The sequence below is a fragment of the Mauremys mutica genome, chromosome 13 (assembly GCF_020497125.1).
Source record: "Mauremys mutica isolate MM-2020 ecotype Southern chromosome 13, ASM2049712v1, whole genome shotgun sequence".
NCBI classification, from domain to species: domain Eukaryota; kingdom Metazoa; phylum Chordata; order Testudines; family Geoemydidae; genus Mauremys; species Mauremys mutica.
The window spans coordinates 2,592,415-2,618,056 of record NC_059084.1 but is presented as its reverse complement, the minus strand read 5'-3'; the positions used below and the strand labels follow the sequence as shown (position 1 = coordinate 2,618,056).

Genomic DNA, 25,642 nt, shown 5'->3' with positions numbered 1-25,642 from the left:
CCTGATTCCCTGGGGTTCTGGCTGCTGGGTGAGTGTCCGTCCCTGCGTGGCTGTGAGCAAGGGAGCGGGAGGACACCAAGGCCCTGCCTGGGCCCCATTGCAACCCGGGCTTTGGTCAGGCCTGGGGCTGCTAGGGGGAAGCCAGAGCAGAGCAGCAAAGGTACCAGCCCCTGGGTCAGGGCTGCTCTGGGATGCCGAATCCTGTGCAATGGTGCCCTCTGGAGGATCCTCTATTTATGATGAGCCGAAGACCATCAGTGAGCTCCAGGGTGCTCAGCCTGGATGCAGTCTCACACCCTGACACCCATGCAGTGGGTGCGCTGGCTTTTCTCCTCCTCCAGGGAGCTCAGTTGCTTTCTAAGGAAAAGGCCTCTCCTCCAGGAGTGCTGGGTCCAGAGGATTGAACATGGAGAGGGACATCAGGAGAGCTGGCTTCCATGCCTGTCTTGGCCTTGGCCTGGTGTGTGGGCCTGGGCAAGTCACTGCCCCTCTTCGTGCCTCAGTTTCCCCATATGACAACTGTGGACTGTCATATTGACCCCCACCCCCCCTTTGCAAAGAGCTTTGAGCCTTGCTGGTGCCAAAAGGGCTCTGTGCATGCCCAGCATTGCACACAGGCCATGGGGCTGCGGAGAATTGGGAGAAGACACAATTCCAGCCCTTTCCTTCAGGTCACTTTATTTTACTCATCTGGCCTCTGAACAGCAGCACCCTTGCTTTGCTGCCTGCCCCTGCACTACATTCAGGGGGAGGGCGGCGGGGGGGGAGGAGTATTCACCTCCAGCATTAGCCATGCTGAAGAGAGCAAAAGACACAGCAAATGCAGCAGAGGCGACTCGGTTTCCCACAGAGATGCTGTCATGCTCTTGAGCTGTTCCAAGGAGTCACAGTTTGCACCCTGCGGTCATAGAAAAGCTGGAGGGTAAAACTCACACTGGGTGTCAAAATTGCCCATCGGACCCAACCCACCTGCTTATTCTGAATCCCAGACTGCCAGGACGTGACCAGAAATATCATGATGGGTGGGGATGAATATCTTATTGCCCTTATATAAATCCATGGTACGCCCACATCTTGAATACTGCGTACAGATGTGGTCTCCTCATCTCAAAAAAAGATATACTGGCACTAGAAAAGGTTCAGAGAAGGGCAACTAAAATGATTAGGGGTTTGGAACTGGTCCCATATGAGAAGAGATTAAAGAGGCTAGGACTTTTCAGCTTGGAAAAGAGGAGCCGAAGGGGAGATATGATAGAGGTCTATAAAATCATGAGTGGTGTGGAGAAAGGGAATAAGGAAAAGTTATTTACTTGTTCCCATAATCTAAGAACTAGGGGTCACCAAATGAAATTAATGGGCAGCAGGTTTAAAACAAATAAAGGGAAGTTCTTCTTCACACAACACACAGTCAACCTGTGGAACTCCTTGCCTGAGGAGGTTGAGAAGGCTAGGACTATCACAGGGTTTAAAAGAGAACTGGATAAATTCATGGAGGTTAAGTCCATTAATGGCTATTAGCCAGGATGGGTAAGGAAGGGTGTCCCTAGCCTCTGTTTGTCAGAGGGTGGAGATGGATGGCAGGAGAGAGATCACTTGATCATTACCTGTTAGGTTCACTCCCTCTGGGGCACCTGGCATTGGCCACTGTCGGCAGACAGGATACTGGGCTGGATGGACCTTTTGTGTGACCCAGTCTGGACGTTCTTATGTTCCTATGATGGCCAGAGATCCCAGGGTGGGACTGTGATCCCAGTGTAGTACAGAGGGGGGGTGTCTTCCTCCTCCGGCACAAGGCGAGTGGGGTGAGGCATTTGAGGCCAGCCTGTTTTTGCGATGGGGCAAGAGAGGTGTGTAGATTGCCACGGGCTCGCAGGGGCGAAAGAAAATGTAGGCCTGTTATTTACCAGGCTGCACATGGCAACAGACTATATTGGTAAGGGATGCAAGGAGAGTGTGGGTCACGATGCAAACTGCAGACACACACACACACACACTAAACTTAATAAATTTAAAAGTTTTATTGGGGATAATTACAAGGGGTAAGGGAGCAGTGTATGATTAGCTAATAGAGTTAATAAAACTTAAAACACACAATGACTAAAATATCTACTAACAATATTTATAAACAAAGATGCAGCATTTAGTAATGACTGATACTTACAAATACAAACCAACGCATAACGACCGGCAAACGTAGAAGCTCTGTTTGAAACACGTGAGCTGAGAGAGAGGCTTCGAGGTGATCAGGCTCGGTTACGGGCATACACAGGATACACGGGTATACACAGGATTCGTTTTTCTTTCTCCTCTCCCTGCCTGCACATGGCAGGCAGGCCATAAAGTACCCACAATGACATCATAGAAGTGTCATAGGGGACGGGGCCCAAAACCTGTTTGTGTTCGTTTCTGATTGGCACAAGCGAAGTTAACACCATGTAGGGGAGCAGGTGCCTTAAAGTCTGGCTTCGCCCCCAAAAGGTGAGGAAATGCATATTGTCTTAGAATGCGTTCAACACTGAATGACAAAAGAAGAGGCCAGGGCAATACCGGTATGGGCAAGTTCTATAGGATGCAGACAGGAACTCATCTCAACAAGGTGCTGGGGGCTGAAATAGCAGAGCCGGCCCCCCTGGCTCCCAACAAGGGCTGAGCAGAGAGAGGGCTCTGGGCCAGCGAGACGGGCTGCTCAGAGACCGTTTTCCTCAGGGCTCCTGGGATGATCCGGGAGCTGGGCCTGGCGGGTTTGGTTTCTTTCCTGCAGGCTGATGAAAGGGAAAGGGTTTGTCCCCCTTTGAAACCCAACACAATCGCTGCCACTCTGTGGCTCCTTAAGCCCTTTTGTTGCTCTGCCAGGTGCAAAGAGCTCGTCTTTCCCCGGCTCTGATGTCAGGGTCCCTGATGAGGTGGATAAAAGGCCCTGGCTAGCTCAGCATCACTCCTGCCTGCGCAAAGTCCCTGCGGACGGACGGCAGGTGGGAGGCAGGCCAACGGGGAGGGAAGGGGGCAGCTGAGTCGACGACAGGTGCTGCCCAGGGCCTGACCTGGCCGTGACCTCGCTGGCTGGCATCAGAGTAAGAGATGTGATCAGTGCTCAGCATTCGCCAGACATTCCTGGAGCCGGGGGCCACTCTGCCTCCTTGCTGGGACACTCGAGGCCTGTTCCCCCAGCTGGGGCACAAGGCGCAGCTAAGGACACCAGCTACGCCTCACCCTCGCCGGGGGGTCACAGCCCGGCCTCCACCTGCTGCAGACAGACGGGGAAGGTGATTTGTGGGGCTCAGTCCCTTCTCCGGGGCGTGGTAAGAAAAAGCGGGCGTGGCCTTCCTAAAAAGAGGTGTGGCCAAGGCAAACCCTCCCCACGGGCCACGCCCCTTACTTACATTTTTCCAAGCATTCAGCTGAATGGCTTGTATGTTAGATTAGCCAAAGCAAAGGAGAAAGCCCGTCCCTGTGGGGCCAGCGTGACCCTTCCCCTGCGGGCAGGCCCATGCCGTGCCACACAGCCTCCCCTGCCCAACACAAACACACACACGGACCCGCTATGCCCAGCGCCCCCCAGACGCCCTCCACAAATGCCCAGCGCCCTGCACAATCTCTGCACCATCTCTGCCCAGCGCCCCCCTGCCCACAGCCCCACCACAACTGCCCAGAACCCCCACTCCCTAGTGCCCCAACACACACATCTTCCCCACCCCCCTCACAGCCCAGCACCCCATCAGGTCCCCCAGAAACCCACTCCCCCACCCCCTACCTCCGGCCACACTCACAGGCCCTTCTGGGAGGCGACTGTGTTTGCCAGGCTGAGCCGGCAGCGCCCCCAGGGCTGGTCCCAGGGGGGGGAATCGCTCCGGTCCCTCGGGAGTGACGCAATCAGCCAGGCCAGGGCCTGTCCCAGTCAGGATCCCTCAGGACTCACCTGCCGGGAGGGACCAAGTCAAGCCCCCCACGTTGCCCCCCCCACCCCCAAACTGGCCAAGACTGGCCAGGCTCCTGCACCATCCCAGGCAGCTCAGCTCAGCTCAGCTCCGGGGAGACAGGTGGTGGGACGCAGAGACTGCCCGGAGCTGGAGGTGCACTGGGGTGTGGCCAGGGGGCAGATAGGAGCCGGCAGGTGGGGCCAGGGGGCGGAGAGGAGCCCTCGGCCAGGCTGGCAGGGTCTCGGGGCGCAGTGCACGCGGAGCAGGCTGGGGCCCTTCTGAGCATGGGCCCGGCTCGCTGGCACCATTGGAAACAGGTACTGGCTCCACCATGGCAGTGTGTGCTGAACTCACACACCGCCTCTCCCAGCTGCATAGACAAGGAACAAGTCAACGCTGCCTCGGGCAATTTGGCCCTGCCCCCTTTCCTCAGGGGCCCTGGGACTCGGGCTTGCTGCAGTGAGCAGGGGGGGCTGGTCCCCTGGCAGCAGGACAGTGGGTTTCGGCTTGCTGCAGTGAGCGGGGGGGGCTGGTCCCCTGGCAGCAGGACAGTGGGTTTCAGCTTGCTGCAGTGAGCAGGGGGGGGCTGGTCCCCTGGCAGCAGGACAGTGGGTTTCAGCTTGCTGCCGTACTGACACCAGTGGAACCTGTGTGCTTTGGGATCTGGAGTCGTTTCCAGGCGTGAGCCCTGCTCCTTACGGGCTTTGCTGAGGTTGGAGATTGAATGGAGCCTGGCTCTGCTGCGTGTGCAGCTCTCCGCGACAGGCTACAGCGCAGAGGCTCCGAGTCAGGGGAGCGTCTCCTCAGCTCTCCCGATTCACCCCACTTGACATGAGCTGCAGCCCCCCCGGGGGCTCTGGGCTGCAGCCGGACCCTGCACGCAGCTTCCACACTGGTACAGTCCGGCCTCCTGCTTCCGCTGCAGCCACTGCACTGCCTCCCCGTTGTCTGTGAGCCAGCGCTCACTGCTCGAGGCGGGAGCAGGCTGCTGCTAGTGGGGCTCCAGGAGCTGTGACTCAGGGGCATTTGGATGCATTTATTTTTCATCTGGCCTCTCTAAAGCCTTCCCCCTCCCCCCACTAACTGCTGTCACAGTGCAGCTCTGGAAGACAGGAGTGTGCACGGCCCCCTGCCCTGGTGCAGGCTCACTCTTCGTTTGCTTCAAAGGGGACAGTCAGGCCTCAGGATTCGAGTCTCCCTGCCCAGCTTGTGCGCGAGGTGCAGCCCCGATGGAGGCAGTGTTTGAAGGCTCAGCGAGGGGACTGTGCAGCTGGGGCGTCTGGAAACAGCGCCGCTGCATTTCCATGGCATCTTGGCTAAGGTCACGCTACACCAGGAAAGGGGTCACCGGTGCCCACTCAGTCCCCCTCCAGCTCCTCTCGTGATGGCTGTGAGCCCTCCCATTGGATGACCCCTCCTTAGGCCTCTGTTGCTCCTTTGGGCTGCACATAGGTGGCCTTGTCGTATTTGAAATAAAGAAAAATCTGCTGGAATTTTGCACGAGTTCTCAGCCTCTGCAGCTCCTTTGTTTCTGCTGGCCAAGGTCCATGGGCTGGTGACAGCAGCCGAGCCCAGCGGTCACTTGGACTGGGGAGGGATGTGAGACTAAGATCCCAACAAACTGGTTTGGGGGGTTTCACGGCGACTAGTCTGGCCAAGCACGGCTGAGTGAGGCCTGACACCATCCGGTCGGGTAGAAGGCCCTAGCTGTGTTTAATCCAGGTCTCAGACTGAGCTAAAGGTTTGAGTGTGTCTGTACTGGGCTCATCCCAGGCTCCATTGCAAGGCAGACCCCTGTTTGGGGACAGCCGCATTGTATCCCGGTCCCCACACCCTTGGCTCAGCACCTCCCCCCGCAGGTGCGGGCTGCCGAAACTGCTCTGCGTCTCTTCTGACATTGCTAATCTACACCAGGGCTCCAGCAGAATCAGTCGGCCAAGCCCTGAGTTCCCAAGGGAAGGCAAAGCGGGGAGCACACGGCAAGGGTGGTGGCGTGCACAGAAAGGAGCTGTGGAGGGACGGAGCCAGTGCTCCTTGGCTGTAGTGCATCTAGGAAGAGCCCGAAGGGAAGCGATGTCTGTGGGAACGGAGTTCCGGATGGGGAGCCGCAGGGATGCCATGCAAAGGTGCTTGTGTTCTCCCCACCCCTGGAGCGCGCTCTGGCCAGCGTCTGTCAAGCTAGCGGAGGTCACTGGAGAGCAGATTCTAACAGGCTGAGCCATCCTGGGATTTGCCTAACGTGGGGACTGGCCACTTCTTTGCGTGTTGGAGACGCATGGCCCACTAGGTGTGACCCACCAGTGAGCGAGGCCATGCCCGCAATGCCAGGGGAACGGCAGCTCTGCTCACTCCTCATCCGGCTTGGCTGGCAGTGACTCAGCTACAGGCGCGGGACTGACAGTGTTGTTGAGATTAGGAGCAAGGAGCCCTGGCGCCTTTCTGGTTCAACCAGACCGTCAAGAATTTGGGCAACCTTGAATGTCAACACGGGCTATAAGAACAGGAGCTGTCCTGGTGCTGGGACTTAGACCCACTGGAATCAACCCGTTTGGACGCTGCAAGGACTTCGGAGCCAAGAAGCGAACTGAACAGGTATCAACATCATTCCTTCTGCAGCCAGGGCTTGGTGGAGGTTTAAGCCAGATCTGGGGAGCCCAGCTGACTCGTGCTTTTAGGGTTCATATTGCTGGGTCATAGCCAATTCACTCATCTAGCTGTGCAGTGCAGTCGGGACCCAAAGGCTAGACTAGGGGATCGTCTTATTGGTTATTGTCTGTCCATAGCTGTGCAGAATGGTTGGGTCAAGACGCGCTGCGTGGGCGACCCAGAGCAGGGGGGAATCTCGGCACAGGGAGGATGCGTGGGTCAGCAGCCCTGTGGCTCCCAGGGGCTGCAGCAGGGACTGGAGCCGGGCAGCAGGGACGTGTTCGCTGCTATAATACTAGTTTGCACATTTCAAGCGGCAGCGTTAGCCAGCAAGAGGCCAGCAGGTGCATAGGTGATGCTGACCCTGCTTTACAGCTGGGGTAATGAGGCCCAGTGAGGCCACGTGACTTGCTCAAGTCACCAGTGAGTCTGGTAGAGCCAAGGATAGAAGCAGAAAGAACGAATTTCCTTCTGGGGCCAACGGCCCATGTCTGGTGACTGGCAGCCCTCTCTGGGCTCGGAGACCAACGTGATTGTCAGCAGGGGCCAGGGAGGGTGAGAGCTGGAGATAGACACGTACCGGGGGATGTTCTGGGGCAATATGGATGGATAGTCCCAGAGAGCCTGTGCTCCCCTCCGTCCTTTCTGCAAGGAAACACGGGGCGTCTGGCAGTTCTATCCTGATTTGCTTCCTGCCTGCAAAGAAGGTGTGGAAAAGTCCCGTGTGTTTTCAGGCTGGTAGGGCATGGCATGAGGCAAAGCCCTCTGACATTGCTGGCAGGCAGGGGGTCTTTCTACTCCTCATGGGAAAGACGCCCTCTCTGGAAGCACTACGAAGCGTTGTGAGTACGAGCTACAATTATTATTAAGACTGGGCTGCTGCTTCAGAGGGTTCCTTATGGGGCAGTAATTCTAGAGGGGACGTGATTTTCCAGTTTAGGTTTTTTCCAGTCCTGGCTAGAGTCAATGACTCCACTCTAGCGGGTCTCTTCCTAGCGAGGCAGGACCAGGCGCGTGCTGGTGTCCATATGATCAGACGTGTGCAGTAGCTTAGCCACGCCTTGCATGGGGCAGGAGGTGAGCTTTGCCAAGGTTTGAAAAGGCTGCGGGCTGCAGGAATCTTGGCATGACCGGTGCTGCTTTCTGCCAAGAGGGAAGTGGGCACTCACAATCTAGGGGTCAAATCTTGGGGAACAGCTCCCATTGACGTCAAACCAAGAGCCGAGTCGATGGCAAAACTCGCACTGACATCAGTGGGGCCCGGACATCAGCCTCTGGGGTTTGCATGTGCGTGGTTACTATTCCTTCAAACATTTAAAATCCTACTCGAGGTGCCCCCCAAGCAGGATGTCCCCTGCCAGAGTGGGGGACCACGCCAGTAGGTACCTTGTCCTGGTATCACCTGCTGTAGTGCTCTCTAGCTGAAGTATTTCTGGTGCTCCTCTTCCCACATACGCAGGCACCATGGCCCAGGTCCTTAGAGGTGCTCAGCACCTAACTCACACTGATTTCCATGGAACTCAGCAGCCTAAATACCTTTGAGGATCCGACCAAAGCCCATTGCATCCCATGGGCCAGCTGCACAGTTATTAGTGGGCATTACGTTGCTCTGAGAGGTGACGGCTCCTGATCCCCCTATGTCCAGCGGCTCTTCCCATCCCCTCTCGCTCACTTGGTAGGGATCTAGTTTGCTTGATGTAAGCTGGGAAGGGGAGTTGCTCTGTGTGTGACACAGTTAGCAGAAGGGAAGGCCCCCCCGCCCCCAGGATTTTCCCCAGTCCCCTCCCTTTCCTTTGGCTTGCACATCGTTTGGCCCAGGGTTCATGGGGCTGGAATTGTTTGGTGTGAATTAACTGACTTTGAGTTTAGCCCTTTGCTCTGTCTATGAGTCGCTTGTCCCCGGCTCCAGATTTGTGTTGATACATTTATCAGGCACAAGTGTTGGCCGAGCAGCTGATGTGACTCCACTGAACCCACGGCTGGTCCCAAGCTGCTCACCTAGGCCACATCTATACACAGCTTGGCCCTGCCTGGCCCAGGTCAGCTGACTTGGGCTCACGGGACTTGGGCGCCAGGACTAAAAACTGAGCTCTGGGACCCTCCCCTGTCATGGGGTCCCAAAGCCCAGGCTCCAGCCCAAGCCTGAACGTCTACACAGCAGTTTTACAGCCCTGAAGCCTGAGCCTGAGTCAGCTGACCTGGACCAGCCGCGGTGGTTTAGCTGCTGTGTAGATGTACCCTTAGGGCCATGTCAGTGGCTATTAGCCAGGCTGGGCAGGGATGGTGTCTCTAGCCTCTGTTTGCCAGGAGCTGGGAAGGGGCGACAGGGGATGGATCACTTGGTGATTCCCTGTTCTGTTCATTCCCTGTGGGGCACCTGGCATTGGCCACTGTCGGCAGACAGGATACTGGGCTGGATGGACCCTTGGTCTGACCCAGTCTGGCCGTTCTTATGATCCTTTGAAGTGCTGGGAGACGGACCTGGGGGACAGCGTGATGGAGACTGTGCTCAAAGCACAAGTGTGTTCACAAGCACGGCTGAGGTGTTAGGGTTCCTAAGGAACAGGACAGGGACTAATATGGAGAATGTTCGAATGTCTTTTCCATGCAGTGGCACAGCCCCATGGCCACCCATGGCACACAGGAGAGTGCAGAACTGGAGGGGTCCAGAGAAGGGTCTGGAGACTCTCCTCTGAAGAGACATTGAACCAACGGGGGTCGCTGCCTTAGAGAGCACACGATGAGAGGGGAAGGGTTGTAGAATGATGGACATGTAAGGCTGGAGGAACCTCCAGAGGTCAGCTCGGCTCTGCCTCATGCTGAGGCAGGATTAGGTGCACCTAGACCACCTCTGAGAGGTGTTTGTCTAACCTGTTCCAAAAAAACCTTCCTGGGGCTTCCACGACCTCTCTGGATAATCTGGTCCAGTGCGTCCCTCTCCTTAGTTCGAAGTTTTTCCTACTGTCGAACCTAAACTGCAACCTACACTGATTCCTTCTTCTCCTGCCCTCGGTGGACGTGCCGAAGAATTGATCACTGTCCCCTTTAAATGTCTATAAAATAACAAATGACCTAGAGAAGGGGGATCGGAGGCAACTGGTCTCCCTCTCCTGTAACTCATGAGCAAGGGGACAGCCTATGACATTAAAAGGTAGGAAATTCAGAACTGATAGAGGGAAATGCCTGTCACACAGTGTGAGAGGAGACTGTGGAACTCACTGCCACAGGGAGCCATTGAGGCCAAGGATTTAGCAAGAATCACAAAGGGATTGGACAAGAATATCCAGGATTAGCACAGAATGGTGGCAGGGCTATTAAACCTCCTGCTTCAGGGCTTCGGCCAATCTCTATTAGAGACTAGGATGAGCCCCACCATAACTGTAGGTTCTTTGGAGCAGGGACCGTCGCTTTGTTCTGTGTTTGTCCTGGGTGCCCCAGAAAGGTTTCACGTGGTCTGAACCCCGCGGCATCGCCCCCTCCCCCCCAGGGCTCCCCTCCTGCCCGCTCCCACGCGTGGGCACTCAGTGCAGCTCCCCATACTTGAAGCCGGTCTGGCGGCGGTGGCTGAGTGAGACCTGCGGGTGGAGCAGAGTGGACGGGGCTGCTGTAGGTGGGGTGAAGCTGGGCAGCCCCCTGGCAGGGACCCCGATGCAGGAGTCAGGCCCCCAGCAGGGTTGAGGAGAAGCAGCCCTGGTGGACCCACCGCCAGCTCCGTCACGCCCAGGGGACGGGAGGGCCCAAACTGAGTGAGTGGCATTACAAGCTGGTGCGTGGAGAGCTCAGCACTGCTCAGGTTTGGGCGGTGGCCCCCGTCTGGGAGGGGCTGCAGGGCCAAAGCTGAGTGGGCAGTGGGGCAGCAAGGGCTGCTTCGCCTCGCACTGCCATGGGGCCAGCTCCTGTGCCAGGCTCCCCCACCAGGGGCCTGCCCGTAACATGCATGTGGGCGTCACTGGTTTGTACAGCACCTGGCACACGGGGGTCCCGGTCCAGGCCTGGGCACCTAGGTGCTATGGTAACACAGATAATACAGTCTAATAGGGAGGGGCAGAGTACCCCCCATCGGCCACCTGCCTCTGCCCCGCTAGAGTGACTGTGCCAGCTGGCCCTGGGTCTGATCCAGCCTGGCCGTTCCCAGGGATTGTGTCATGGGACTGTTCACGCCTGGAGCGTGAGCACTCATCCTGGGCACATGACATCAGCTTGGTTTTAGGCAGGAGAGTGATTAATAACTAGCAAACAGTGAGCAATGAACCCCCAACACCTGCGCGACTCCCCGCCCGGCCTGGGTGGATTCTGTGATCATGCAAAGAGCAGCCGCTTCCCCAGCAGCTTGTGTGAGAAAAAAGCCCCTTTGCAATCAGGGGCAAATCGACCAGCTGGGCCTTTCTCTTGGTTTCCCCTTTGCGTCACCGTGTGGGGAAAGGCCGGGCTTTCGCTGGCAGGCCGCAGGAACAGCGTTTTCGCGTCACAGGCGGGGCGAAAAACGGCTCTGTTGCAAGTATCCGTAGCAGTGGGAAGCACAAGAGACAAAGCTTTCCTGCCGAGTCATCAGCGCGGGCCAGCCCCGTTACCTCACAGCGGCTCCTCTCCAGCCAGCGAGCCATAAAAATGTGGGGTCGTGTCTTGGGCTTACCCCGGGTGTGCACTTGGAGTGACACGTCTCCTCAGGCGCTGAGGTACTGGCTAGGGTTGGAGTCCCGGGTCCCCAGGCTGGCTTCACGGTCCCAGACTCGCCAAGCAGCTCCGTGGGGAGAGAGGAAAGTGGTTTCCCATGGACGTGGCTCTTGCGGCAAAGGACTGGCCCAAAGTCATGCTGTAGAGCTGAGCTGGGGACCCAGCCCTGTGCTGCAAGCACCAGGCCTGGAGCTTTCCCATGGGAGGCTGTGGGATGGGTGCTGGGAGTGCTGGGCTGGGCCGTCACGTGCTGCTAGCCAGGTGCCTTTGTCTCCCTGCTGCAGGTGGTGAAGAGGATCCCAGCGCCGATCCTAGAGGATGTTTTGGACATTTGTCTTCGTTCTGCTGGGCGCCGGCTGTCGGGCGGAGGGAACCAATGCTGGCCTGAAAGGCAGAATAACGCAGAAGGGCCTGGAGTACGGTCTGTGGCTCTGCATAGTTATTACCCTGCTTGTTTTTCACTGGAACTGTGGCCTGTGCTCTCAGCCTGGAGACATCCCCAGGGCCCTGCTCTCCCTCTGAGCTGGACACGGGCTGGCCCCTGTCCCCTGGGATCCACGCTCTGGGAGCAGCCTCACCACTCACTGCAGCATGTGCTGTATAACAGAGGGGGACGACCTGGCTCAGCCAGCCTGGGGAACATTCCCAGAGCGCTCCTTCCCCTGCATGCCTGGGGCAGCGTGGAGGGAGGATGTGAGACTGTCACCGCCTTTCTGTTCCCACGGCCCCCAGCTGCTCCCCGCAGTGCCCTGCCACAGCCCCCAGCTGCTCCCTGCAGTGCCCTGCCACATCCCCCGGCTGCTCTCTGCAGTGCCCTGCCACGGCCCCCGGCTGCTCTCTGCAGTGCCCTGCCACAGCCCCTGGCTGCTCTCTGCAGTGCCCTGCCACATCCCCCGGCTGCTCTCTGCAGTGCCCTGCCACGGCCCCCGGCGGCTCCCCGCAGTGCCCTGCCGTGGCCCCCGGCTGCTCCCTGCAGTGCCCTGCCACGGCCCCCGGCTACTCTCTGCAGTGCCCTGCCACAGCCCCCGGCTGCTCTCTGCAGTGCCCTGCCACAGCCCCCGGCTGCTCTCTGCAGTGCCCTGCCACAGCCCCCGGCTGCTCTCTGCAGTGCCCTGCCACGGCCCCCGGCTGCTCTCTGCAGTGCCCTGCCATGGCCCCCGGCTGCTCTCTGCAGTGCCCAGCCACGGCCCCCAGCTGCTCCCTGCAGTGCCCTGCCATACCCCCCGGCTACTCTCTGCAGTGCCCTGCCACGGCCCCTGGCAGCTCCCTGCAGTGCCCTGCCATGGCCCCCGGCTGCTCCCTGCAGTGCCCTGCCACGGCCCCGGGGGTTCTCCATGGGCCCTGCCACGGCCCCGGGGGCTCTCCATGGGCCCTGCCATGGCCCCCGGCTGCTCCCTGCAGTGCCCTGCCACGGCCCCAGGGGCTCTCCATGGGCCCTGCCGTGACCCCAGCCTGCTCTCTGATTCAAGGTCAGCAGTTCGGGCTGGAGGCGGTGAAGTCGCTGCTGAAGAAGGAGTACATCCCGGATCTGAATGGCTCATACAACGTCCCTCTCATCGGGGCTGTGGGCTATTCCGTGTCCAGGTAAGAGCGCGGCTCCTTCTCCCTGGTGCTGGGGCCAGGAACACACTCATTGCCCCCCCCCACACACACACACAGTCAGTGGGGTCCCAGGCCCTCTGCACCAGACACCTCGGGCTCGTCACGGGGACTCCTGGTCCCTTGATGAGAGTCGCTCGGGGCTGGGCATGGGCGACGTGAGCTGGTTGGAATGAGAGAATGCCCTGCCCCCCATGGCCTGCCACTCCCCTGGGGCCCCCACCCCGCAGGAGACAGGCGGGATCTCGTCGGAGGAGGTGTTCCCTCCCTTCCATGCCACGGGACTGCCGTTCTCAGCTGCGGGGTCGGGGCTGCCTGGCACCACCGTACTGAGGTTGGGTGGCCCAGTGGTGCAGGCACCAGCTGGGTTCAATCCCTGCTCCACCCTGGGCTCCCTGGGTGCCCTTGGGCCACGTGCATTATGTAAGGGGACTGTGGGCCCTCACTGAAACTCTGGGCGGGTTTTTGGGTTGGTCCTCTCCCACTACCAAAAGAAAGGGGGAGAGCCAATGGGAAATCAGGATCCTGAGACTGACAGTCCCCAGGGCTAATGGGCAGAGGCCATTGCTCCAGGTCAGGCTGATTGACAGGGCAGGCAGGCCAATGAGGGAGTCAGGAGGCCAGGGTCCCATGTGAGGTGGAGCTGCCGAGCTGGAGGGGCAGAGCTAAGGGGAGAGCAGGAGCCTGGCTGGGCTGGGAGCAGGGCCAGAGGAGCAGCCCCAGGAGCTGAACTGGAGGCAGGGTGTGAATGGGGCTGGGGCTGGGGGGGAGTGAGCGGCAGGGGAGTCCAGTGCAGGGAGGCCCCAGGCATGATACCTTGCAGGCCGGGCTGGGAGGGGCTCGTGACCCTGACAGGGGTGAGGCTGGGGGGATGGGCCCTGCCCCCTAGCGCCTGCAGGTGTGTGGGCACCGCCAGAGCAGGGTGCGAGCCCCGGTGTCATGGCAGCGCAGCCAGGGCCTGGGCAGGGGTGTGGGCCCTGCGAGGAGCAGACTGGGAATGTCCCTGTGCCCCCGAGACGGCCGGGTGTGGTGCCCCAGGCCCAAGGAGCCCCATTTTTTTTAATTGGTTGCTGTTTAAAAAATTTGATTTGCTTGAACTCAGTGCGGTGAGCAGTGGGGCAGGGAAGTGTTTGGTGCAGAGACAGCGCCCTGGAGTGGGGACACCCTAGCCCCGTCCTACGTGACCGCGACAAGACTGGGGGCCCAGCCCCCCAGGAATCCTGGACCCAGCCATGTTGGGGTTACAAGGACTCTGCCATGCAGCAGAGAGGAAGGGGAGCCCTAGAGGTCAGGCAGGCCCATGTGTAAAGGGAGTGGGAGCGAGGACTCAGACCCTTTCGCTAGCCCATTTCACCAGGATAGTGTATAAACCAGGAAAGTTCCCCACAATAGTGGGACCATTCCCCCGCTCACAGTTAGATGGTGAGGTGCCCAGATGCTGCGGTGATGGGTGTTTTAGCTGCTAGACTGTCCCTGCCGGCCATCTCTGTAACACTCTTACCTCCAGCTCAGTGACTCTGGCCGCAGGACGGTGCTGGGGCTCTGAGCCGTGAGCTGCTTCACAGAACCTGTAACCTTTGCCTCCAAGATCAGTCAAATGTTCTGCCCTCTGGGTAGTGCCCACTGGCACTCAACTGCTCTGACTCCAAACTGCACCCGGGTGGCCAGGGCAGGAGCTCGATGCACCGAGCTGTTTTAGGTGCATTAGAAATTAGGCGCGTGAGTGTTTTTCTTGAACTTCCTCTGCTAACAAATCCTCTCAACGCCTCCCATTCCCTCGCCGATCCCCTGCGTTCCCTCTGTGAGTGTCTCTCACCTCCTCTTAGCCACACGCTCATCACCCCTGCATAGGTGATACCAACTGAACCCGCTTCCTTGTCTCACACCCCACCCAGAGAGCTCTGCCCTGACTCACTCTAACACACACACACACACCCATAGATCTGACCTGCTTTCTCTCTCTCTCCCAGGATGCAGCAGCTGCAATAAATGTCCCTTTCCCCACGGTGCTAAAACCAGCGCTGCTCCCCGAATGTTCGCAATGGAGGAGAATAGGGGGACATTTAGATAAGCTCAGGGCCTGATTTTCCAGGATTCAGCACCCAATGTGCTGAGTTCTCCTGAAAATTATGGCCAAACACCCCCCTACCCCCCGCATATGCACACCTACCCGCATGCACACACACGGTCACACACACATTGTATGTAGATGTGTGTATGCACACACTCACACCCGCAGACACACACAGAGCCCCCCCAACACACACGCACACTCGCAGGTGTTGTCAGTTTCTCTAGAACCCAGCAGCCAGAGAGGCTGTGCAGAGAGCAGCCCCAGGAGTCCATCCCCCAGCCACACACACTGTGGAGCATGGCACGGGGTTCCCGAGGTCCCCGTGATAAGCTGTTCCTGGGGCATTTGGGGGAGCGTTTGGCCTTAGGGCAGTCAGGCTGATGGGTGTCTTTCTGCTGCTTCGCAGGATCCAGATTCAAGATCTGCAGCTGAATGAGTCTGTCGTAAGCTTCTCCGAGGGGACAGGCGTGAGGCTCGTGGTCAGCGGTGCCCGCATCCAGCTCCACGGTGTCTGGCGAATGAAAGTCCTGTTCATGTAAGGGCTACTCTGGTGCTGGTGCTGTGATGTGAGGCCATTGGGAGCCCTCCATAGCCCCTGGGACAACGGGGACCCACCCCCACACTCTCCTCAGCTCCCCAAACTCCCACCCAGGGCCAGAGCCAGCCCAGATGCCATGTGCTACTCTCCACCATAACCAGAGCTGGGTCAGGGTCACCTCCACTGGGCGGGGGCTCTGGGGCGTGCACCTGCAGATGTGGGAAGGGCAGGGGGGCTGGCGCTGGTACTAGAGATGCTGACACAGGGTCTGGCCAGGAGCCAGTTTTGCTCCGGGGAGCAGTCGGACGGGGCCCTGCTTTGTGGCTGCTGTCTCCAGTGCCGCCCTGCGGTGCAACCCCAAGAGGGTAACGTTGAGCCCCCTTCCTGCTTGTGCTGAGAGCTCTGATCCCCCTGCTCCTGCAACCGTTACCAGCTCCTTAGCCCCCCCACAGGCCCGGCATTGGTTGGGGGCCCCCCGCCCTGCAGGACCCTCATTTCCTCACTCAGTCATAGGTCTAAAAAGATGCGAGTCCCTTTGCTAAAGGGACCAAGGGAAGGGAGCACCAAATGCCTTCTCCTTTGCGGACATATTGCTCCCCGGGGCCATCGGTGACCCAGCCGGGGGGGTGTTCCTGCAAGCTGACCCTCGGTGCAGGAGCACAGCTGGAAGGGAGGGAAAGGAGCAAGAGGGAACCTCCCCTGCCATGCCCCGGCTCCCCTCCATGGCCGCACAGGTACAGGGAGGGAGGGGCAGATTGGGGGGCACGGCTCTGGGGCGATGGGACAGAAGGCAGGGAAAGGAGGTGACGACTCCGTGCTGGGGTAGTGGCACATTCTGGGCAAGGGGTGCTGAGTGCAGCTCCTAGGGGGGCAGCTGCCCTCACAGAAACCACGGCACAGCTGGCAGCCTTGTGGGCAGCTGAGCAGAGAGGCCAAGGCCTGCATGGGTCATGGGGGCACTGCTTCCCCCACCCCTGCAGGAAGTCCCTGCAGCGCAGGGCAGTGTGGGAAGCTCTGTCCCTCTGCGGGTCCAGCTCTGACTCCGCTCTCCAGTGCCGTCTCCCTGGGGCTTTCACCTCTGCCTCTGGGCCCGTAGCTAGGGCAGCCCGAGCTCCGCTAGCCGCCAGGTGCTAACCTGCCCTGTGCTCTCCTCCCTTCCCAGACCCGACAGCGGCTCCTTTGACCTGAGCGTGAGCGACCTGTCCCTCTCCACCGAGCTGGGGGTGAGCAGGGATGACAGTGGCCGTCCCCAGGTGTGGAGCACCAACTGCCGCTCCAGCATCGGGAGGCTGGATGTGAAGTTCCATGATGGAGCCAGGTGAGTTCTGGCTTCCTGAGGCCCTGCTACATCCCTTATCCCCCGAGCTGGGCTCAGCTAGGCTGCGTATACTGCCAGCCCCCTTACAGGGGGGCACGCTCGGGGGGGGGGGACTGTGCTCTGCACATCACGCCCTCTGTATCCCACAGAGCCCGGGCCTGATCACTGTCTGCCCCGGTGTGGAAAGCACCATGCTGAGGCTTGGACTGCAGGGCTGGCTGGGAGATGGGGGCAGGTTCAGAGCAGTCTTTTTGGAGCAGGAGTTGGGACCAGGTCATGTCCATGGTTTTAGTCCTCTAGGTCGGGGTGTCAGAGTCACTCTGCAGTGCGGGGCCAACCTACATTTTTACTTATGGTCTGTGGCCAGGCCGATGACATATGGGGCAAGTCTCTCCGTCCCCACAGATCTCCCATTGGCCCATAGCAGAGTTGCACAAAGAGGGAGGTTACAATACGGCCCTTGTGCACTAACTGAGACAGAAACGGGCCCACCTCAGCCCTTGGGAAAAGCGATGCAGGTCTCTGCAGGCCAGCGTGCAGCCTGCCTGTTTGCTTGGCCGCTGCCACATGCAGTTGCCCAGTCTGAAATGGTGCAAACCAGGCAGACAGTGACATACCTAGATCACTGAAAATCGGGGTCGTGGTGAGCCAGCGCCATAGGCGTAAATGTCAGTATCCCCTGGAGATGAATGGGGGCAGGTCACATCCCCTAGAGCTGTGGGTTCAGGCTGTCTGCAGACTCAGGAAGATGCCACTGCAAGCGCTTGCCCTTGATAGTGAATGGAGGGCAGTGGAGCTTCGTCCCAAGGCTTTGAAGAGGTTGACTGTTCAGAGTGGGATTTGCCAATGCTCTGAGTGCTGCCCTACACAGCCCTGGGAGTGTTACAGAGCTGGGCCGGTGCTGAGTGCTTCGGGAGCCCCCGCCCATAGCTCTGCACTAAGCACTGACTCTTCTCCTTCTCTCTCCCCACAGCTGGCTTTACAATCTGTTCACGGGGGCTCTCCAGGCACCCCTGCGGTATGAAGTCAATAGGCAGGTGAGTGTTCACCCTGCCGAGAGCAGCTCCCCAGCCCTGTCTGCCAGGACTTGGGAGGTAGCAGGAGGATGAGATCGGCAAATGCTGAACAAGTGTCTTCCTTCCTGGCCTCTCCCTCCAAGCACTAAACTCATTCGCTCATTGCTGCTAGGGGAGCTGCTGAGTGCACGGTCCTTGTGGAGTGAGCCCTCCAAACACAGGTTATCAGCAGGGCTTGCTCCTACACCTTCAGCACAGCGGCACAGACCTTTCTCGCTTGAGCTAAAGAAGTAACTCCCCTTGCTTGCAGCACGATAGGCTGGTTTCCACTATTGGATCAGGCCACTAGAGGGAGATGTTGGCCAGCATGTTACACTTAGCCTTATTGTACCCGTGCAGGTCACTTCAGGCCTCCTGCTTAACATACCTGGCACATGGGGCGAAATATCGTCCCACTACCATCCCTGCCCCTGTGTGTCATGCTGGACACCCCTTTGTCCTGGGGCAGTGGAGAGCAGCTCCTGGGTGGGGATTGTATCAGTGTTTCTATCTGAAACCCAGCTGAGAAACCCAGGGCCATTCTGTCCAGAGGAGCGTTCTAAACCTGAGGAAGTGACAAGGAAAGGAAGGAAGGAAATTAAACAGGAGGTGATTATAACGTATCCACACACCCTCCCCATTCACCTTATGGCTGATCCTGCTTTTCTGTCAAAACAGCTCCTCCATGGCCCCACGAGAGCCCCCTGGCCTGTTCTTTCCTCTGGGAAAGGGTTTCTGAATCTGTAACATTCTCTTTTTCCATCCAGCTCTGTCCTGAGCTCGGGAAAGGGATCAGTGATCTGGAGCGAGTCCTGAAGACCATGCAAGGTAGGAACTGGGAGCCATGGAGACCTGTGGCAACATGGGGGGCAGATGGGATGAGTCGTCCGAAAGCCTGAGAATTGGGGCAAATATCAGAGAATTCTTAGGTGGGGATTCAGGGTATGAGGCAGCAGGACAGGAACGGGCAGCTCAGGCTGAATCTGGGCCGAAACCTAGACTGAATCCAGGATGCGAATTCAACTCAGCTGGTGATTAAGAAGAAATGAAAAAAGACAGGCTGGTCCCCCAGCTTTTTCCAGGGGCCATCGGGGTTGACTCAGACGAGCTGTCTGGGCGTTATTGACCTGGGAGGGGATATGAGGACTCACCACTTTGGATTGTGCTACAGTGTTCCTCTGTCTCTGGCTTCTCTGCAGTCTCAGCCCAGATCGACCCCTTTGCTGCGATTGACTACTCCTTGGTGAACAAGCCGGTGATTGCCAGGGAGCATGGAGACATGGACCTGAAGGTAAAGCAGCCGGGCTGGGCACCAGGCACCCTTCGGGGAGGAGGCAGACTTCCCAGAACATTGTGGATGTCTTCTGGCCCAGATCTGCTGGGAGCAGGACACCTGCCAAGCAGGAAAGCGACTGCCTGGGCTGAGAGCAGCCACGACGTTTGTAAAGGGAAAATCTGCTCTTCAGGGGCAAAGTGGGAAAATCTAAATCTGTGGCTCTTCATGTGCTGCCTACGCAGGGTGCAGTCCCGCTGGCTGGGCACTGCAGCTCTCTCTAGGCGTGGGGGGAGCAGAGCTGCCAGTGCGACTTGCCCCTCCCTGGATCCACACCTACTCCTGAGCCCAGTTGGGTTCGGTCACTCCCCATTAGGGCTGATGGCCTGTCTCTGGCATGATGGAGCCTGCAGCTTCCTGCTTTTCTCAGCCCCCCTGTGACACCTCAGGCCAGAGGGACCTTAGATCATCTGCTCTCCCCTCCCGTCTAGCCAGGCCAGAGAGTGCCCCCGTCCCCTTGCATTGAGCCTAATGACTTGTGTTGGGCTAAAGCAGATCTGCAGACCGCCCTGGACATGCCGGCTGAGTCCCAAATCCACGTTACTGCCCAGCAGTTGCTGTGATTGTCTCCTGCGCGGCCCACCCAGGCCTGACCCAGCAGTCGCCCCATCCCCGGGGAGTGGCGCGTAACATGTCCTATCTCCATCCCTCCAGGGCGAGTTCTACGGCGTGGCCAAGCACAGGGAGAGCCCCTTCTCCCCTGCCCCCTTCCTGCTGCCCGACGAGGGTGACCACATGCTGCTCCTTGGCCTCTCCGAGTTCTCGGCCAACTCGGCTGCGTTCGTCTACTTCACGGCGGGGGCCTTGCGGAAAAACTTCAGGGACGACATGGTACGGCGCCGGGGCAGCCAGCGATGTGGGACGAGGAGGGGCCTCTCCGATCTCTGGGCGGGAGCAGCGGGGAGCCCCCTCCTCCCCCTGATTGGGCTAAGCAGCTCCCAGTACATCTCCCCCTTCCTCCGTGACTGGGTGGTGAACGCTCCCCCTGCTCTTTCAGCCCCAGAATAGGGTGGCACTCAGGAGCCCATGGGCCCTGTCCAACTCCCCCAGGAGACCCGACCTTTCCTGAGAGCTGCAGCCAGTTGCTGCAGGAGATTTTCCCACGTGATTTCAGTGCTGGCTGGAGGGGAGGCTGTTTATCTAGGGAGCAGGTGCAGCATCAAAGCCAGCATGCCCCAGCTGTGCCCAGCGTTGCCACCCATCCAGCTTTTCCCAGGAGCGTCCCTCGTTTGAGGTCGCTGACCTGGAGAGCTGTACGGGTGCTCAGTGCAGGCTGCCAGCTGGCAGGTTTCTGGGCTCAGGATCATCCCGGATGTCCTGGGTTTTTGCATCTCAGAGGTGGCGGCCCAAGGGCAGTTGAGGGCAGAGCAGCTCCCCGCAGTGCCCTGCCATGGCCCCCGGCTGCTCTCTGCAGTGCCCTGCCACATCGCCCGGCCACCCCGCCCATTGGCAGCCATCAGGCACTGGCACATGCTCCCCCAGCAACCTGGTGTCTCGTGTGTTTGTGTTGCAGATCCCGAAGCGCTCCCCCGTCCGGCTGAACACCGGGAGCGTGGGGCTCTTCTCCCCAGAGGTGAGGCAGCTGGGGCAGCCCGTGTGCCCTCACCGCTGTGCCTGGCACAGGGGCAAACGCATCCCCACTGGCTGAATGTGGGTTAAACCCCGGCCCTGTGGAGGGCTGGGCTCCCAGGCTGGCTCACTCATAACGGACGGGCTGTGCTTATCCTGACGGCTCCTCAGCCCTCTGGGAGTTCAGAGCCCCGCGCGCGAAGGGAGAGGGGAAGGGGGTCACGTGCCCATGGACGAGGGTCGGGGTCATGCAGTCCCGGGGGTGCGGGTTAGGGCTCAGGGTCGTGTACCCATGGGGTGCGTGTCCCCCTGTGTACGTACGGGGGCGGGGCGAGGTTGCGCTGCCTGGTATCCCATGCCCCGGAAGGCGGACGTCTCTCCGGCTCGGGGCTGGGCACTGGCTGTTTCTGGCCATCTCACGGGCCGCTCTCTTGCTCTCGCTGTCTCAGCTGAGGCAGCTCTACCCCGACATGCCCATGGAGCTGCACCTGTCTGCCCGCAAGCAGCCGCTGCTGACCTGCCGCCCGGACAGCCTGGCCCTGGCCCTGTTCGGCACAGCCGAGGCCTTCGTCGTCCTGCCAAACGCCACCCTGGCCTCAGCCTTCCTGCTGGACCTGGTAAGTGCTGGGCAGAGCCTCTCTCCCAGGGGCCCAGGCGTATTGGTGCAGGGCTGGTGGCCCCAGCTCTCCGGCTTGAGGGACCTGGAGTGTTGGGGGAGAGCTGGGGCCCTGTGCTCTGGAGCTGGGATTTGGGGCTGCGGGAGGGAGGGGGGGAATATTGTGGGGCCTCCAGGGCCATGTTTTAGCTGCTCTTGCTGATAACAAGAATCCAAGTAACCTCTCGCTTTGTTGGCAGGATGCCAGCCTGGCGGGGCAGCTGCATCTCGACTCAGCCAAGGTCGGGGGCTCCGTGGCTCTGACTGAGTGAGTCTGGGGCTTGTCTGGAGCCTCCCCTCCCCTTCCCCCAACCCCAGGGGTTATGGCCCAGCCAGGGGCCCACGCCCACGAGAGGTTCTATCCCCGGGAGTTTATAGCCCAGCCCTGCCCCCTCTCTGGGATTTACATCCCAGCCTGACACCCCCAACTCCAGGGGCTTATGTCTCAGCCCTGGGGGTCCCATCCCAGCTGGGAGCCCCAATTCCCCCCCGCTCCTCCCAGGACCGATAGCCACCCAGCGAGAAACCAAACTCAGAGCCCTCCCGGCCGCGCTGCCTCTCCTGAGCTCAGCCGCCCCCTCGGCCCGGCTGGGCTGAGCTGCGACCCTGCTCAGCCCTGACCTTTGTCTCTGTGTCTCCAACAGCTTCAGCCTGTCCATGGTGCGGTCCCACGTCGGCTCAGTCCAGGTGAGCCGGGCCAGCAGCAGGGGCTGGGCGGGCGGCAGGGAAGGGTAGGACGAGGGGGTTTCCAGGGGCACATTGTGCGCAGCCCTTCCTCAGGCAAGGCTGCCACTGAACCACAAGGGGAGATTGGCCTGAGGATCACCCCGCGCCAGGCACGGCCCCGCTGGCTCCATGGAGCCAGGCTCTGCCCCGCGCCGTGCACGGCCCCGCCGGCCCCATGGAGCCAGGCTCTGCCCCGCACCGTGCACGGCCCCGCCGGCCCCATGGAGCCAGGCTCTGCCCCGCGCCAGGCACGGCCCCGCCGGCCCCGGGGAGCCAGGCTCTGCCCCGCACCGTGCACGGCCCCGCCGGCCCCATGGAGCCAGGCTCTGCCCCGCACCGTGCACGGCCCCGCCGGCCCCATGGAGCCAGGCTCTGCCCCGCACCGTGCACGGCCCCGCCGGCCCCATGGAGCCAGGCTCTGCCCCACGCCAGGCACGGCCCCACCAGCAGCAGGGAGCCAGGCTCTGCCCTGTGCTGTGCCAGCTCTCACCAGCTGGCTTGTGTTCTGCAGGTGAAGACTCTGGAGACCCTGCTGAAGCTTGCGCTGCGGATGGTTGCCTTGCCGATGGCGAACAGTGAGTTCTGCCGCATTTCCCCACCCCGTGTCCCTGCTTTCGGGGTAGCAGTGCCCCTCCCAGCTGCCCTCAGGCTCTGGGTCCTCCCCATAACCAGGGCTCCTTTCGTCTCCCCAGAGAAGCTGAAGAAAGGATTCCCCCTACCCAGCATCTATAACCTCAGCCTGGTGAATCCCCGTGTCAAAATTAACCAGGTAGGGCTCAGCCATGGCCTTGGCTCCACATCCTACCCAGTGCCTGCACTGGGAACCCCCAAGCCTGTGGCCAGGGTACCTTTTCAGACTGGGTGGGGGCATCTTTGACTGTAATTCCAGGTGCTGCCTGAAAACTCTCGTATTTTTTGGCAGACAACTTAGCAATTATCTGACGGAGCCCTGTTTCTAACTCCTATTGTCACGGACTCAAAGGTCGTGCCCACTCTTCGCCCCATGCGGTCCATGGGGGGTGCCCCTTCAGTACGACAGCCCTTCTCGGGGGCCACTCTCTCTCGGGGTCAGGCCCCTCCACCTCCTGGAGCCGCACCTCTCTGAGCCTCAGCACGTCTGTCTCTCGCCGTGGCCCCCCTCAGGGAGTCCATGCGCTCTGGACCCCCCCAGGCCTCCACCCCCGAAGGGGATGATGCCCCCTGTTCTCTAGACTGGAGCGACTCTCAGCCCAGGAAACTCCCTGGCCTCAGGCCTGGTCTCCCTCAGCCCCGCACATCGCAGGTGGGCCCTGCCTGCTCCCCCTCTCCAGCCCAGCACGCCACCTGCTTCCTAGCTGGGCTTCTGATACCCCCGGCCCCAAGCCCCCCCTCTGTCCATTGTCTTCTCTCCAGGTAAACAGGGTCATAAACAGGAAGGCCTGGGTCTCATCTCCTCTCAGCTCTCCTCTGGCCCCTCTGGCTGGAACCGGGGTCCTCTCTTCGCAGCCCATTGTCCTCCCACTGGCCAGAACCGGCTGCGACAACTGAGCTGGGTCTCCGGGTCACCAGGTCACCAGTCGCTGGGGTCTCCATCCTCCCGGCCATCGGCCGGGGTCCCAAGTTCCCTCTCCGGGCCTGTGTACCAACAAACTCCCTCTCCCCTCCCCTCGTTAAACCAGTAACACCCGGGGACACTGAGTCCCACTCCCGCTGCATGCAACCCATTGGAAAACACAAAAAACGCCCAAGAAACCCCCCACTTCGTCACACCTATATAAAAGAAAGAAAAATAACTAAATATTAGCCCCACTCACCTCTAATGTCAACATGTTCTGACATCTTGTGGCGAGTCACTTAAGGGGCACTGGTTAGGTTTAAAATTTTAATGCATATTCTTACTCTGTTACTAATTCTGCAGGGCAAGAGACCCTGTCAGGACTCCTGGGTTCTACCTCAGCTCTGGGAGGGGTGTGGGGTCTAGTCAGTTACAGCAGGGGGAAGATACAGCTGGGGTCTATATAAGAACATCAGAATGGCCAGACTGGGTCAGACCAAAGGTCCATCTAGCCCAGTATCTTGTCTTCGAACAGTGGCCAGTGCCAGGTCCCCCAGAGGGAATGCACAGAACAGGTGATCCATCCCCTGTCACCCCTTCCCAGCTTCTGGCAAACAGAGGCTAGGGACACCATCCCTGCCCATCCTCGCTAATAGCCATTGATGGAGCGATCCTCCATTAACTTATCTAGTACTTTTTTGAACCTGTTATAGTCTTGGCCTTCACAACATCCTCTGGCAAAGAATTCCACCAGTTGACGGTGAAGAAATACTTTTGTTTGTTTTAAATCTGCAGCCTATTAATGTCATTTGGTGACCCCTAGTTCTTGTGTTATGAAGAGGAGTAAATAACACGTCCTTATTCAATTTCTCCACACCAGTCATGATTTTATAGACCTCTATCATATCCCCCTTAGTCGTCTCTTTTCCAAGCTGAAAAGTCCCAGGTTTATTAATCTCTCCTCAGACGGAAGCTGTTCCATACCCCTAACCGTTTCTGTTGCTCGTCTCTGAACCTTTTCCAAATCCAATATATCTTTTTTGAGATGGGGCGACCACATCTGCACACAGTGTTCAAGATGTGGGTGTCCCTCTCGCCATGCTCACCATTTATTCCTACCTTTTGGTTCCTATGTTTTATCCTGAGTGCCTGGCAATGCTTTCAGGATCCTAATTTAATGATCTAATGATCCTTCATTTAATGTAATGACAAGTCTTTTGTTATCTTAATCAATCTGCCTCTGTCTATAAACAAGCTCCCTGCTGCAAAGGCAGACGCTGGGAGCAGCACTGAACTCCTCACATGGCCGTTAGGAGCTCCAGCTGGGGCTGGAATGTGTGCTGTGAGCAGATCTCAGGGACAGACCTTGCAGGGCGGGGGGTAGAGCTCCTCTGCCCCGCCTAAATGGTGCCTCTGGACTTGGGTCCTGCAGGGATCTCGCTCACACCTACCCCATCAGCGACTCCTGCTGGGGGACTCTGTGCCCCATCTGGCCACACTCCTACGCCAGCCGTGAAACAGCCCCCCCCCCCCCAGCTGCTGTCATTAAACACGGCCGGACTCGCATCCTGCCGTTTTGTCTCCACAGGGATTTGTGTTGGTAGCCACAGATGTGCAGTACAAGGCTTGAGCTGCCATGGCTGGGTAGCCCCCCTCGGAGAGAGCCGCTGCCCCACAGGAGAACGCACACAGCCCCTGGCTCCCCTCGCCCCCTGCAGCCTGCTGCTGCCTACCCTGGAGCCGGCCTGGAGACCAGGCCAGAGGGGGGATTTTGTGTTACTTTAAGTAAAATTGAATGTTTTATGCACTCAATTGTGTCATGTTAAAGCCTCCTCTCTGCCCCTCCCCCTCCCGCAGTCCCCGCTTTGCTCCAGCTCTGCCCCTCCCCCCAGGACCTTTCAGTCCCCCTAGCCCTACCCCCGCATCTCTGAGCCCCTTGCTGTCTGGAGGGGAGGGGGAGAGACAGCTTTAAGCCCCCTTTGCGCCTCCCTGTTCTAGGCTTGG

At 59.3% G+C, this 25,642-nt stretch overlaps 1 protein-coding gene across 2 annotated transcripts; it reads left to right on the top strand.

Annotated features, from left to right (window-relative positions):
- Positions 1-2,418: 2,418 nt before the first annotated feature.
- On the top strand, positions 2,419-25,436 carry LOC123348290 (bactericidal permeability-increasing protein-like). Of its 2 annotated transcripts, none has more exons than XM_044985805.1 (16): positions 2,419-2,478; positions 11,522-11,658; positions 12,707-12,821; positions 15,317-15,445; positions 16,611-16,766; positions 17,740-17,803; positions 18,589-18,649; positions 19,021-19,112; positions 19,809-19,985; positions 20,668-20,727; positions 21,173-21,340; positions 21,579-21,646; positions 22,023-22,065; positions 22,616-22,679; positions 22,797-22,873; positions 25,227-25,436. In XM_044985805.1, the coding sequence occupies exons 2-16, from the start codon at positions 11,556-11,558 to the stop codon at positions 25,266-25,268; spliced, it is 1,419 nt and encodes a 472-aa protein (XP_044841740.1). In that variant the 5' UTR covers positions 2,419-2,478; positions 11,522-11,555; the 3' UTR covers positions 25,269-25,436. The 2 variants fall into 2 exon arrangements, with proteins under 2 accessions (XP_044841740.1, XP_044841739.1); XM_044985804.1 differs by lacking the exon at positions 2,419-2,478 and adding an exon at positions 11,049-11,239.
- The last annotated feature ends 206 nt before the right edge of the window (positions 25,437-25,642 follow it).